At 38.7% G+C, this 15,287-nt stretch overlaps 2 protein-coding genes across 3 annotated transcripts in view; both read left to right on the top strand.

The window, feature by feature from the left end:
* LOC100244854 (histone deacetylase-like) overlaps window positions 1–9,799 on the top strand; it is a 36,323-nt gene extending 26,524 nt beyond the window's left edge. For both annotated transcript variants that reach the window (XM_002267480.4, XM_019219555.2), the window contains exons 8-9: window positions 8,405–8,586; window positions 9,240–9,799. In XM_002267480.4, coding sequence (XP_002267516.1) covers window positions 8,405–8,586; window positions 9,240–9,540 — 483 coding nt within the window. In that variant the 3' untranslated portion in view covers window positions 9,541–9,799. The remainder of the gene's footprint in view (window positions 1–8,404; window positions 8,587–9,239) is intronic.
* A 2,329-nt stretch (window positions 9,800–12,128) lies between these two features.
* Window positions 12,129–13,425, top strand: LOC100267164 (NAC domain-containing protein 104). The gene is made up of 3 exons (XM_002264858.5): window positions 12,129–12,591; window positions 12,721–12,992; window positions 13,103–13,425. The coding sequence occupies exons 1-3, from the start codon at window positions 12,423–12,425 to the stop codon at window positions 13,262–13,264; spliced, it is 603 nt and encodes a 200-aa protein (XP_002264894.3). The 5' UTR covers window positions 12,129–12,422; the 3' UTR covers window positions 13,265–13,425.
* The last annotated feature ends 1,862 nt before the right edge of the window (window positions 13,426–15,287 follow it).

Raw genomic sequence — 15,287 nt, 5'->3', positions numbered from 1 at the left:
GAGTGGCACCTGTGTCCACCAAGGCCTTGGTGACTTTCCCATTCACCAGGGCCTCCACATACATCAGTCCTTTGCTTTGAGGCATCTTAGGCATCGGCTTGGCCTTAAGGGCATTTAGGAGCTGCAACGATCCCATCTTAGCATCGCCTTCCTGCTCCTTCTCCTCGATCATAGCATTTAAAGCCTTCCTCTTAGGGCAGTCCCGTGCCCAGTGCGGACCATCGCACAGGAAGCAATTGGTCCTAGGCGTGAACTCCTTTCGCTTGTCCTTGCCTTTGCCGTCCTTGCCACTAAGGCCTTTGCTTGATCCTTCCTTAGAAGTTTGGCCTTGCGACCTCTTGTCTCCCCCACCTTTGGCCTGGTTACCCTTGGATGGTGGCTTGGGCTTGGAGGAGTCTCCCCTTCTATAATCCACCAAGGACTCGGCTACTGCCATGGCCGTGGCTAGGTCCTGGACACCACGTCTCCTCAACTCTTGCTCGGCCCAGCTTTGCAAGTTGTCCATGAAGTTGAACAACAGCTCCTCCTCAGCCATGTTAGGTATCTCAAGCATAAGAGTAGAGAATTCCTTGACATACTCACGGATTGAGCCCGTGTGCTTGAGACGCTTCAAACTCTTCCTTGCTAGGTAAGCCACATCTTCGGGGTAGAATTGCCTCTTGATTTCTCTCTTAAAGGCATCCCATGTGTCTATGGTGCACGTCCCTCTCTCTATGTCGGCAAATCGTCGACGCCACCATAGAGTAGCATTATCAGTGAGGTAAAGGGTCGCGGTGCGTACCTTAGTGGCTTCATCCGTCAATGCAATTGCCTCAAAGTAACGCTCCATGTGCCACAAGAAGTTATCTAGCTCCTTGGCATCCCTCTTGCCACTGAACGTGTGTGGCTTGGGCACCTCCACCCTTGGTGCCTCATGAGTGGCCATGACTCGTGCTGACACTGCAGTCTTATAGATGGCCAGCTCTTGTCGGATCTCTTGGTCTCGGGCATCCATGCGAGCAGCCAAGGCCTCCATCCTTGACTCCACACTAGCGAACATGGTCATGACCTTGTCTTGGAAGGACATGAACTCCTCGTGTGACACCGGCTGAACTTGTGAACCTAGCACGCCCTCGCGAAGGTCTTGGATCTGCTCCCTTAGATCCTCTAAGCCCTTCTCCATGCCTTGCTCTATCAAGTCCACCCCTTCCCGGGTGTCCGCCATGGCTAGCTCCACCTTGGCTAGCCTTGCCTCCATGTTGGCTAAGGCGTCACGAGACTTATCCTTCCTGCCTCGGCCCCGTGTAGTATGCTCCATCTCCCGTCCACGGGTTTGCTCGCTAGTCTCCTCCACGTTAGAGCCCGACATGCTTCCTTTGGTATGCCCACCTCGTAACCGCGCTCTGATACCACTTGTCACGGACTTAGTCGTTCACTAAGCTCGTGCGGCACTTAGACAAGCCAAGACGCTTGATCTTGCTAAGTCAGCCTTGCTCCCAATACTTAGCTCACCCGGCTAAGACACTCGCGACTCAAAAGCTTAAGAAGCTTGGTAGGCAACTCCTTAAAGAATGGAAGCTTTCTATTACTCAAAGAAGCCTTTACAAGTGCTTGGATGCTCACTTGCTTGGTGCCTTGGCCAAATGAGGCCCTCACCTATTTATAGGCACCAATGGAACTCTCTGGAACCTTGGAGGGTTCCTTACATCTCAAGACTATTCTAGAATGTCCTACATCATTCTAGTTACAAGCCTATATACAAGTATATACAAGAGTCTTCTAGACTTCTCTAGAAAGCCCCGGACTCCTCTTGTGCCTTCCACCATAGTGTAGAATTGTGTGGACTCCTCCAGACTTCTCTAGAACCTTCCACACTCTTCCCATTCTAGGAGTCTCCAGAAGCTTCCTGGCCCTATATAAGGCCATGGGGAGGCTCATTTGGATCAACTTGTGACACTAGGCTCAAAAACAAAAAACTTAAAGAAGTAATGAGTTGGGATGAAGAAGAAGATTGGTTTGCACCCAGAAAAATTGGTTCTGGATTAAAACCGAGAAAAAAGTGATAGGTCCAGGCGGAATTGCTCTGATACCATGAAGATAATTGTGAGAATTTTCTTCTATATTATTTACACTGCAGAAAATACATTTATAGGGAAATAGGAGATTACCAACAGCCTGGTAATTCCTTAAAAAGCTCTGTCAGATCCCACAAGAGAGGAAACTATCTCCTATCTATAGAAAATAATCTACAACTATTTACAGCTAGCAAATCTCTAATTACAGCCTATAATATCTTCTAATTTCATCCTACAATCATCCATAAATCCGGAATTCCACAATTAGAGTTTTTTTTTTCTCCCTAGGCTCTGATACCATGTGAAAAGAGAGAAAAGGGAGAATTCCTAATTATTGTTATTGAAAAACTGTAAAAAATACACATTGGACTTGGGTATATATATACATGTTAGTGGGACCCACAATACAATAAGGAAAGAAAAGGAAAAGGAAAAGTATATAACCTAAATAATTGTACACTATCTAACAGATGAGATCACAACTTACTAAGAAACAATAATATAGCATGATAGTGATAATTAGCACCTAAATCAGGATATCATCATGCCTTCGAATAGCAAATATGAATATGTAGTTGTACTTTTAACATACAAAGTATTATAAGTCTCAAGTTTTAGATATTTCAAACATTTGGTGTTTCCAAGCTTCATATTTACAAATCAAATATCAGATCATGCTTTGTTCCTTTACGTAAGATAGCCAAAAAGGTCCATAGGTAAATTATTGGATTCCTAACAAACTGAAACCCAGAGTCTTATCCCCAGTCCCCTTGCTAGCTAAAGTTAGATAGGGGCAAGCCTCGAAGAGTTCTAACTTATGGGTTGGTGGAAACTTTTTAATCAACGGTACCAAAGCCTCACGACCCACCCCCAGTTTTGTGCAGGTCTATTGTTTTGCATTTTCCAAGGGTTTCAATTAGCTTTGGAACATTGTAGAACCTTCAGGAGCGTGTTGGTTTTTAGAGTTACTTGGGTGCTCAATGTTTGCAAGGATTTTTAGGAAGGGTCTTAGTCTGTGACAAGTGGTATTGGAGCTGAAGTCACAAAGGGGATTGTAACTTGGGAAGAGAGGAAGCTGATAATTTATAGCTCCAAGACTATATTAGGCAACTAGTAATGAGCAACCTCTTAGTAGAAAGGGCGAGAAATGGGTAATGTTGATAGATCAAGGTAGATGTTGAAATAGCCAACACCAAGGAGTGACTCGACTTTGTGGAGTAAGGCTTAGAGCACGACATTTATAACCAAGGGGAGCAAAGCTAGGAACTCAAGGATGGTATGATAAAGTCAACCTAGATTCCAAAGTTTGAGGTATGTGATGAATTATCTTCCTTTCAAGTTAAGATGTTCATGTAAAGAAAACATATGCTCTATAGATTCCTAGGATGATTTCAATCGAGAAATCAAGAAACGGTTCTACCTAGAGGATGGCCTACTTAACTCAAAAGAGCATGATAGGCTAAAGCTTAATAGGTCCATATAGGATTGTGAAGGAGTTATTTGCACTTCTCCGCACTCATGCAGAAGATCCTAGATATGTCAAAACAAGAGCTTTTATTCAACTTCATGAATAACCTACAAGGTTAGGCCCGACAAGAAATGCAAGGACATGGCCTAAAGGATCTTGCTATGCCCAATGTAATTGTTAAATGCTTAGTGAAATACAAGAGGAGCAACTCTCCAAACCTTAAGATAATTGAGGATGATCATTATATAGATGCGGGAGAACAAAGCCTAAAGGCCTTAAAGAAGGTAGTACCAAAACTGTTGTAGGCAACGAGGGTAAGGGTGAGGACAAGAATGGGAAGTCCATCCTTAAGGATAAATGATTCCTATGTGATGATCCATACTAAGCTAGGGATTGTTAAAAAAGGAGGGCCTTGAATGCCTTGATAGAGGGAGGGGGGAAAGAAATTAGATGAGGAAGTATGAGTTGGATCATTTGTGATGACCAGAACTCGGAGGCTAGGACACCATAATCATTTCACATGTAAAGCTCAAAGGCAACATGAGAGTGATCTAACAAGTTGGAATAATTAGCAACATGCTTTTTAGCATATTATTTGCTTTTTATTATTTTTCTTTTCTGTTAATACCTATAGTTGGTTAGGTGGTTGTTTTTTAAGATGAGCTCTACAGCTTGTTATGCGTGACTTCTGTGAGGTAAAGCTCTTTAGCTCCTCTGTTTTATATCCCTGTACAACAATCAATCAATAAAATGAGAATCAATCAATTTCTCTCCATATTCCCTTGTAACATGGTATCGGAGCCTCTTACCTCTGCTGCTCTCTAAAATGGCTCGTGGTGGTCAGCATAATAATGTTAATAGATTTCAGCCCCTCACACCCTCTGTTAGCACTGTAACGCAACCAGATCTTTCTCTCATGGAGAACACCAATAGCCCCTTCTTCTTGCATAGTGGTGATCATCTGGACTTGGTGCTTGTTTCACAGATCTGCATAGGTATAAGCTCCTTTCGCAGATGGCACTCTTTCGCAGCCCACGGCCGACCATCCTGCAGTTGGAATCTGGTCCTGATGCAACAACATGGTCACGTCTTGGCTCTTCAACGCTGTTTCAAAAGAGATAGCTGATAGTCTTCTCTATCTCAAGAGTGTCCACGCTGTTTGGGCAGATCTGCATGAACGCTTCCGTCAGTGCAATGCTCCACAGATTTTCCAAATCAAGCAACAATTACATGGTCTCTGACAAGGCTCGCCTAGATGTTAATACCTATTATACCCGGTTGAAGATTCTCTGGGATGAACTAAAAAACTACCAACCAGTTCCCGTTTTCCACTATGGAGGTATGAAAGCTTGGATGGATTATCAATAGCAGGAGTATGTGATGCAATTTTTAATGGGTTTGAACGAGTCTTATGCTAGCACGAGAGCCCAGATTCTGATGATTGATCTGCTCCCTCTTGTGGTGAAAGTATTCAATCTTGTTGTTCAAGAAGAACACCAACGGTCTATTGGATCTGGGTCCTCAGCTCCATCGGATTCCATGGCGTTCAATACCTTTTCTCTGGCTCCTTCTGTAGCTACTGCATCATCTCACAAGAAGCCCAGACGTGAACGCCCAATTTGCACCCAGTGTGGGCTCACAGGGCATACAGTAGATAGGTGTTACAAATTGCATGGGTTTCCACTAGGTTATAAGTCCAAAGGGAAAGCCCAAAGACAAATGGCCTAGACGAGCCCCCTTCAATCCCAATCTACTCCACCAAGCTCCTTTACTGAACCATCAAAGGGCATTCGTTATTCCTCTTTTGCTGCCGTTACGATGGGATCCTCCCCACCACCTGCCTCTCTCTCGCTGGATCAAGTTCAGCGATTGATTGCCTACCTTAGCACGCATGTTCAACAACAAACCATCAACCCACTTGAGTCTCCATCGGTGTCGAGACCTTGAATTTCTCAAATCTATGGTAACATTTGTTTCACTCTATCTTTTTCTCATCCTTTTGTTCCTTCCAATGCTTGGGTAATTGACACAGGGGCCACCACCATGTTTGTTGCAATATTTCTCTGTTTTCTCATTCCACACTAGTTCATAATACCACGATCACTCTTCTTAATGGTCATGTTATTGCAATCAATCATGTAGGCTCTGTGAAGTTACCTAATACTTTGAACTTCAAAAGTGTCTTGTTTGTTCCCATGTTCACTTTCAATCTTCTTGGCATTAGTGCTCCTACTCTTAGCCATAATTGTAGTGTTAATTTCCTTTCAAATTCATGTGTCATTCAGGACCTCACGCAGGACATGATGATTGGGAAGGGTAGAAGACGAAACAACCTTTATTTTCTAGAATTAGGGAATGGATTTTGTATATGGATTAATTAGCCAGAAAGTTTTTATATGGATTTTCCAAAAAGCTAATCATATTGTAAATTTCAAATGCATATTCAGAACAACAAAAGATGATATTCATATCACTTTAGAGTATAACCAGTTTAGAGAATCATGGCTACTTATTCAACTATTTTAGCAAAGTGATGGTCCAAATCTCATATAAATTTAGTCTAATAATTTTCCAAATATTTAACGTATCAATTTGGAATTTAAAATGTGCCATTTATCTAATAACCAAGTTGGAATTTGCACCTTCCACTAACCTCCATCAATGCACCAGCCTTGATCAATCAAAGGGATTTCTTGCTCTTTGCTCAATTGAGATCCTTCACGGTCAATCAAACTAGAAGAACATCCAGCTTTTTGGCAGATTAAGCCAAGGCATTTAGATCTCGTCTTCCAATGACCCAACACTGAGTGCCTATTTTCAATAATGCCAATGGTGGATCATATTTATGCAATCGAAGTTTATTCTAATGTTCCTAGGGTCTTAGAGTATGGTTGCATTCTGAATAAACATTTTATATTGCAAAATTTCAATTCATATTGTGAAATAATTATTTTTGGAAAAAGAATTTTAGTTTGCATGAGCATGTTTTGTAGCTTAGCTTGCAAGTTCATGTCACCCAGTATCAGTTAGCTATATTGTCTATGAGGAAATTTAATATGTTTTTCGTTTTAGCAACTAATATTATTTAAATATGATGACCAAGGTTAGGTTTCAAGGTCCTCGAATTAAAAAATGGTCAATCCAGCATTTTAAATCTCTACACATGTCAACAAAGTCAGAAACAATGTATGGACATATCAATAGGTAATTCAATTGATGTTTTAAAATTTCAAAATAACCAATGATATGAAGATATCTATCAGTCTATCGTTAACAACCTCAAATTCAATATTGTTCACACATTATTATATCTATGTTGGACACAAACGTATACATATTAATCATATTTTGTTTTTCTTTTATTGTTTTGATAGCTTGATTGATTCTTGCTACTCTAATTTTGAAGTAGATTCATAATTATGCTTTATGTAGTCTATTATTTGCTTTTGGGCTCTTTATTATTCAATTTTTTGATAAGAAATACTGCATTTCCTTCTTTTGAACTAACCTCCGTTTTTTTTTTCCTTTGTTTCCTTATTGTCCATCTTCTCTTCATTGTATATTACCACAGTAGATGAACTTTGATATCTTTGTCTGGTTAGGGTTTCTGTCTAGATGTGGAGTCCATCTAACTTCTTGATCTTAGGACACAAGGACACCAGTAAATTATTGAGGTTTCCAAATCTTCTATTATACTCTAGGCCAGTTAATGATGTACCTATGTAACAACAGTTCTTGCATAAGTAGTTCACTCAGTTGAAATGTCCATGTCATATTCCAACGGATAAGAAGTACTCTAGTGAAATTTAGCTGGTTACAAATATGATCCTCTTTTTTCCTGGACATGCTGTTGGGGTATTTGTTGGACACAAGGGTGTCTTGACTCATCCATTACTTGCACGTCTCCTGTGTTTAATGCAAGTATTAACATGGTAGCAGGAACCGTTTGATGTTATTATATTATATTTAGATGCTATAAAAAAAAATGACAACAGTGTTCTATGTTACACGCACAAAAGTATGTGACATACCGTTCTTGGATATAAGCTGACAGAGTTAAGGTATTACTTATATATTGAACATGCCTATTGATCAGATATTGACTAACAGTTGTGTCCAAAACAAAGAAAAAGAAGTAATGAACTCTTTGACATGGAAATGAGTGTAGTTATGTTGAAAATTCTATATTAGATATATACTTCAATGTAGGCCTGAGTATGGAAGAAGAAAATTTTGAATTAGGTTATTCTGTGTCCTGATGTCTAAAGACCTGAGATTAAATGAATATCATAGACATATCTACTTAAGTCCATGTAACACAAATGGCGTTTTAGCTGGATGTCAAAACTTTCTAGACACACCGTGTGAGCTATGACATTTCTTTTGCATTATGAGTAATTTCAACTTGATAATGTTGGTTACCATTTCATAGATAACATTGTAAATTTGATAATTTGCTCAATAGTTTCACTGATTCGCTTGTTTATCTGACATCAACAGTTTCCATCAATGAAAAACACTTGTGCTTTTTCACAACTATATCTTAAGATTAAATGTCTCCTGACATATACAATATGTTTGACACCTATTGGTCACAAATCAGCCATGTGTTCAAAGTAAAAGATTTATTTTAAAATTCTGCATAATCTGCATGTGTTCCACAAATGGCCTGGGATTGTGGGTATGATGTCCAAGGGAAAATAACCTCTTCTTGGAAGTATATGCTAATAATGCTTCTTAGAAACAGTCAGAAACTTTGACATTAGTTTAATTCCCATAATATTTGATAGGATTGGATTCATATATCTTCTCAGTAGTTCATGCCAAAATATCAATTTACTGAACAAAAAACAAAATCTTTGCTTAATCTCTATTGATGCAGGATGGAAGCTACCCTGGTACTGGTAAAATTGATGAGGTAGGCCATGGCAGTGGTGAAGGAGCGACACTAAATTTGCCCCTACCAGGAGGCTCAGGTGATATTGCCATGAGGACTGTTTTTGATGAAGTCATTGTACCATCTGCCCAGAGGTTCAAGCCAGACATAATTCTCGTCTCAGCTGGGTGGGTTGCCTATTCTTTTAGTTCAGAATACACAAACACTCCATTTATTTCAATGCATTTCCTTTTTTACCATGGAGTACTCTCACTGGGGAGGTGAACCTGTTCCAGAAAATAGTTTGTCAGGAGTCTTAAGCAATCACATGATACTCTTTTCCATTTTTATCTTACAGAACCTGAAATGAGGTTATCTTGGTTCCATAGTAGCATTTAAGATGACACAATGACTAGATAGATAAGTCTATACATAAACAACATTTGTTGGTGTCTTTTTTCATTTCATATGCTTCATAAACTGCCTACAGAATATTGATTCTGGTCAAGTTGGAGAAATTTCCAAAATTTGTCTATAGGCTTTTAGAAATGGAGGATTATGATAGTGGAAGTTGGGAGTCAAGTCCTTTAGCACCCCAACTCCGTAAGTTCATAAGTTTTTTAGACAATTTAAATACCCAAAATGGGGTTCAGAACCGTGTCCATTTCAATGTGTTGCTTATTTAGTCTACTATTATTTTCCAATTCACCCATTTGCATATCTTACCCCTGTATGTTCCAGAATGGGGTTCAGAACTGTGTCCATTTCAATGTGTTGCTCATTTAGTCTACTATTATTTTCCAATTCACCCATTTGCACGTCTTACCCCTGTATTTTCCAGTTATGATGGGCATGTATTGGATCCGCTAGCCAGTCTGCAATTTACTACTGGAACATACTACATGCTTGCATCTAACATTAAACAGCTCGCCAAAGATCTATGTGGGGGCCGCTGCGTATTTTTCCTGGAAGGAGGATACAACCTCAGCTCGCTTTCATATTCAGTGGCAGACTCATTTCGTGCTTTTCTTGGGGAGCCAAGTTTGGCATCTGAGTTTGATGACCCTGCCATCTTATATGAAGAGCCGTCCACTAAGGTGAAACAAGCAATTCAAAAAGTTAAACACTTACATTCCCTGTGAAGACGTCTAAAACTTCATGATTCTGCTATGTGAAAGGTTCGTCTTGCTAAAGATACAGCGTCCATGAAACCACAAGTGAATCAAATGTTGTATTTAGGCCCTGCACTATCTTTAGTGTCTTGCTTACCTCAACACTAAATCCTGGGTTGTAGATTCCTCTGAAAATGCCTTGTATAGTATAAAAATCAATTATCATTTCATGTATTGTGGTGTGGCTGATGCTCATTACTATTGTTTTATTGAGGGAGGATTTCATGGCTGGATTCCGGATCTGTGGACAAATGTGACTGAGGATTGCTGGGGATTCATTGGGAATCAAATTGCTTTGCCTTCTCTACTCAGGTGACTGGTGTGCCCCACCTTAAAAGTGTTCTAGGCTTTTAGCACAGCAATGCAATGATGCTTTATTAGTGAAGAACAGAAAGAATAAAAACGGTTTCCCAGGGACCATTGCTTTTGGTTTGCTTTGTTTTGTCGGAAAAACAAACCCCGTGAAAGGAATGTGTAAATGCTGTGAAGCATGGGCAAAAGGGACTAGGGGGGAATGGAAACAAACAGGGATGTCTTCCTTCATTAGCAAGCTGTATTAAGTGCATCATTTTTAAGGAGGGTCTAATGAACTACATGATTTTCAAGCCACACAGAGAAAACCCAACGTCAATTTCGGCTCCCACCGCTGTTTGGCATCTTGGAAAAAACTTTCTTGTTTTGCTTTCCTACTAAGCACCAATTGTCTTTTATTAACATCTCAATTAACCTTTTTCTCTTCCACTAAGATGGATTTGTCTTGTCTAATCGGAGTAAAAGAAAATGATGATTGATGTATGTGACAACGGGGTAGATAACTTCTAAAGCAGCCCCAGCAGGGTTGCCATTTTGGTTACTTTGAAATCATTCCTTGGTAGAAAGATACCATAAAGATAAGAGTAAAAGGGGGAAGCTCGCAATGTGAAACAAGCTAAAGAGAAAATCAAATTAAAGAAGCTTTCCCTCCCACTATCCACGAAATAACCCTTGGGATAAGCATGAGATCACATGATGATAATGCTTTAGCTAACACAGATGTCCAAACCTCAACTCTAACTCTACTTAAAACGTTTAAACGTGACTCACCAACTACACCAGAAAAGTATAATTCCACCTTTACTAAAGGCTAATCATTTCTCTTGATAAAGAAGATAGCCATGTTAACCCCATGAATGTTTTGGCCTGTTTATTGATATGATATTTTACGTGTTCAAATTCCTTTTCCTGATCACTTTGTGGATGATAAGCATGTTTTGATGGGCTTTGTTGATAACAATTCCACATGTATCCACACCCCTGCTGGGACTATGCCTATGCTACCCGTGGCAGTTTCGGTTGAGTGCATTTTATAAGGGGAATTATGTAAACATGTTTAGTTTAAAAAACATGAATGAAAAAAGAACCCGAAAAAGTCATTTTTATGGGGAATGCATTTTGGGGAAAATAATTCATATTTGACACATTAGAATAATGTTTATCCCACATTACTCGAAAATACCCTTATATGTGTTTTGAACTTTAAGTAACACTGTTTTAGGTTTAAAGTACCTTTATTGATTGAATGATGTTTTATCGTCATGACAACCCATATACACATATAAGAACATTTTCGGTAATTTGAAATAGAACTTGTTTCGATGTATAAAATGAGAACTATTTTTCTCAAAATACACTCTTCGTGAAAATAACTTTTTTGGATTCTGTTTCCACCCATATTTTATAAATAATGCATACTTGTATAAATCCCCCTATTTTATAATAGTAAAACATTTTATAAAAAGAAACGAAAAAATATATAAAAGTTATTATTAAGTTTTTATTTTAAATGAAAAATAAAAAATATATTCAGACGCTTATTATGTTTTTGTTTCTATTCTTTTTCCTTCCTCTTCAAGAAAAGCCTAATTTCTTATCAGTTTTGTTCACATTGACAGACTGAGCTAGTGCTTAAAAAAAGGATTTTACGACAAGGATCCCATCATCACTGGGGAATATATTTTGTCCATATTTTTTCACTGCCAAAAAGGAGAAAGCATATCACCAAACGACAATTAATAGACATGGGTAGCTTAACTTTGTGTAAATGCAACATCAGCAAAACATTATGATGGAAAGTAGCTTAAAGCATTTAGCTGGCAACAATGATTTATGCTGCAATAAACATAAACATAGGTCCTGGAAAATACAGATTCATTACCATCAGCAATTTGAGGAGTACATGCAAGCCAATTTGACTAAAAAAATCAACTTATGTTCATTTAGATTCATTCCATTGTATGGTTTCTAGTGAACGATGCCATATGGAAGTGTAATCGTACCTTTTTCTTTTGTTTGTTTATGTGTAGTATTTAGGCTTCTCTTAGTCATATATACATATGACTGTATTTTTTCCATTGTTGTCACATCAAATTCATCATGGTTTGCTAAGAGTGGACATGTTATCTATACATAAAATGCCTGTATGCCTAACCATTTCGTATCTCTCGAGGAAGTATGAAAAGGCCTAACCCTTACTTTATCTCCAGAGGAAGCATGAATTTTCATCCTCATCATCTACAAAATACCAACTCTCGTTTTCTTCAAAACTGTTGACATTGTGTCATATTGTTGTTCTAAGTATCATAGTGGTCCCATGCAAACATTATCCGCCGCCTTTGAATCCAAGTCCACACCTCCCAAATCAATTCATTTGTATACTGCACCCACCCATCCCCTCCTCTCTCTCTCTCTCTACCCTCTTCTCTTCTCTTCTCTGTTTCTCATTATAAGTATCAACCACAACCAAACCCCAGTAACAAAAAACAAGTCTTTTAAAGTCCTTTGGTTAGTTTCATTCTTTGGTTAGTTTCATTCAAATGAAGATGGAAGAAGGAAGTATCAACCTTCCTCCTGGATTCCAATTCTACCCAACTGATGAAGAACTAGTCCTTGACTTTCTATACCGCAAGGCATCACTCTTGCCGTGCTACCCCAACATCATTCCAGATCTTGATTCTTATGTTCATGATCCATGGGAGCTCAGTGGTTTGTGACCATCGATTTTACTTCCTATTTTTATTGCCGAACTTTCTCTGTTTCTTTTTTCTTGAACATGATGCCGAGTTACTTGTATTGGAGGTTCTTGACATAGTTAAGTGACCCTTTTGAGTGTAGGTAAGGCATTATCGAGTGGAAACCAGTGGTATTTCTTTAGCCAAAAGACACAAGACCGGGCCACAAAAAATGGATATTGGAAGCAATTAGATATTGATGAAGCCATATACACAAGTGCTGGTAAGAAAGTGGGAATCAAGAAGTATCTTTTATTCTACATGGGTGAAGCTCCAGAAGGCATCGAAACCAATTGGATAATGCAGGAATATTCTCTTTCCAACAGTGGATTGGGCTGTACATCCTACAAAAGAATAGCAGGGAAAAAAATTTTGGTAAGTAATTTCTCAACTAGTACTCAATACTGTTACATTATATTACTAATGATGCTTGAAGTGGGAACCGATCATACTTTCTTCTTTTGCCTTATTGTCTGTTTTATCAGGATGGTGTTGAATGGGTTCTTTGTCGAGTTTATGAAAGAAAGAGTTCTCAACATGGTTTTTGGTGCGATGAGGACGATGATGATGGAACCGAGCTTTCATGTTTAGACGAAATTTTCTTGTCATTAGATGATGATCTCGATGAAATAAGTTTGCCAAATTAGTCCTAGCTAGATTGGTTTCAATACCCAAATGTAAAATATGTAGTAGTTTGTTCTGCTACCTCAAATTTGCTTTGTTCTTATTTCATACTGATATCTTCAGTACTTGTCATCTTGTGAAGAACAGAAAACATAAATTTCAGCCAGAAATTTTGAAACTTGAACTATCAGTAAGCTTTACTAGTTGATCTTTTTGAAGTACTACAATTTTGACAAGCTAATATGACTGAAAATGGTAATCTGAACCAAAGAAGGGTGTAGAAAATCAAGAATGAAAGCCCATGGTAGACATTGGAATCTTATTTCACATCCTAATTGTTAGATATTAAGGGTTGATGTGTGGAATGGGGGTGGAGCCCTAGCAGCACTGCTATCTGTGCTTTAAGAATTCCTTTATAGCATCCTTCTATCTTTTTATGATTCATTACTTTTGATGGTTGCCCAACTGGGTCATATTATCATGAGGCAGATTTTCTAAAGTTTGCTTTCCTTAGCCTAGTATTGTTTCATGCAAGTATGGTGTATTAAGGGTTGATGTAGAAGGGGGATGGAGCCCTAGCAGCACTGCTACCTGTGCTTTAAGCATTCCTCTACAGCATCCTTTTATCTTTTTATACTTTTACTTTTGATGGCTGCCCAACTGGGTCATACTATTGTAAGGCAGATTTTCTAGAGTATGCTTTTCTTAGCCTAGCATTGTTTCATACATGCATGTATGGTGTGAGCCCCAATATTGTGAACTCATATCACACATCTATGCTATATTGAAAGTGAATGTCTGGGTTCTATCACTTCATCTTTAGTGGGGTTTCTAAAACATAACTACCTATAAACTGTCACTCAAAGTAATTTTGTTACCCCCTTGGAATGAAACAATACCTCTTACCAAACTTGAACACAATGTTTAACATTCTCTCTGTACTCTTTACATTTGAAGATATTTTCTAATGTTGCTCCATGCACAGATATAATCTCTAACATATATAATAGTCATTTTTAGATTTGAAAGACCAAAATACCAAGGAATGTTGGTGATTGATTTCAATTTTTTGGTCCTGTAAGTGCACTAAAATGAGAATATTGAGTTTTTTTTTTTTTTGTTAACTTGGGCAATTTTCACTAAATATGTTAGCTTAAACTTTACTTATCATCCAACCATAGTCTTATATATGGATCTTGCTTTTGAAGCGAGTAAACCATAAGCTTCTTGACAGACCTGGGTCCTTTGTTTCTTTGCCTCCAGAACTGTGATCTAGATTTGTTTACTTATTTACTTTCAAATGGCGAAGAGCAAAATAGTTTAAGAAGTGCAACACTTTGAACCAACTCTGCGCCATCAAAATTGTCTCTTGCAAGAACAATTTCACAGACTGAAATCATATTTTTGAAAGATAATTTCTGATCTCCACTTACATCCTTTGGTCTCTGTCTCTGCAATCAACCTATTTACAGCCCCCATCAACCTATCAACCATATCTAAAATAAGAGGCAGAAGAATGCAAATCAAAATAATGGAGTTTCTTACATTCATCTTTTCTAATAGGTCAAAATCTCAGAAAAAACTGTACAATCACCATATCCAAAATAAGAGGCCATACACTTCAAGTGCCGCACGCTAGTCCTCCACATCATGAATAACCTCTGAAGCGTCTACTATCATATATGTTGAAATATACAAGTGAAGTCTTGAGAACATGACTCCATGACCTCCACATGCTCTACCTTTGCCCTCAGACTTAACCTTGTCCCTACCAGGTCAGTCTTCACCATTGTTGCCCATTCTCTGTTGTATGACTAGAGTCTACCTGAGTTGCCCTTTAAACACCAAATAGAGTCCAATCATGAGTAAGAGCAAATGTGTCATTACTTTCTAGTTGAGTGCCTTAGAGTGGGAGGGGCAAAGGCCAAGAGTAGCTTTGCAGGAGTGCCAGTGGGTTCTCTTAAGCAGTGGTTGCTGCATTAAAGATATGGATGGCTAATCTGGTTCTTGGGGGTTCTAGAGGGTTGCTCTTGAGTAAGAGGTGTT

Source organism: Vitis vinifera, chromosome 4 (genome assembly GCF_030704535.1).
Source record: "Vitis vinifera cultivar Pinot Noir 40024 chromosome 4, ASM3070453v1".
In the NCBI taxonomy this organism is placed as follows: domain Eukaryota; kingdom Viridiplantae; phylum Streptophyta; class Magnoliopsida; order Vitales; family Vitaceae; genus Vitis; species Vitis vinifera.
The sequence above is the reverse complement of the archived record's forward strand: the minus strand, read 5'-3'. Positions and strand labels throughout refer to the sequence as shown.

Bases quoted from the DNA above. Each gene is read 5' to 3' on its own strand.
- LOC100267164 (XM_002264858.5), top strand. From the start codon at position 12,423: ATGAAGATGGAAGAAGGAAGTATCAACCTTCCTCCTGGATTCCAATTC. The intron at 12,592-12,720 runs GTTTGTGACCAT...TTTTGAGTGTAG, and splicing joins TGATCCATGGGAGCTCAGTG to GTAAGGCATTATCGAGTGGA. The intron at 12,993-13,102 runs GTAAGTAATTTC...CTGTTTTATCAG, and splicing joins TAGCAGGGAAAAAAATTTTG to GATGGTGTTGAATGGGTTCT.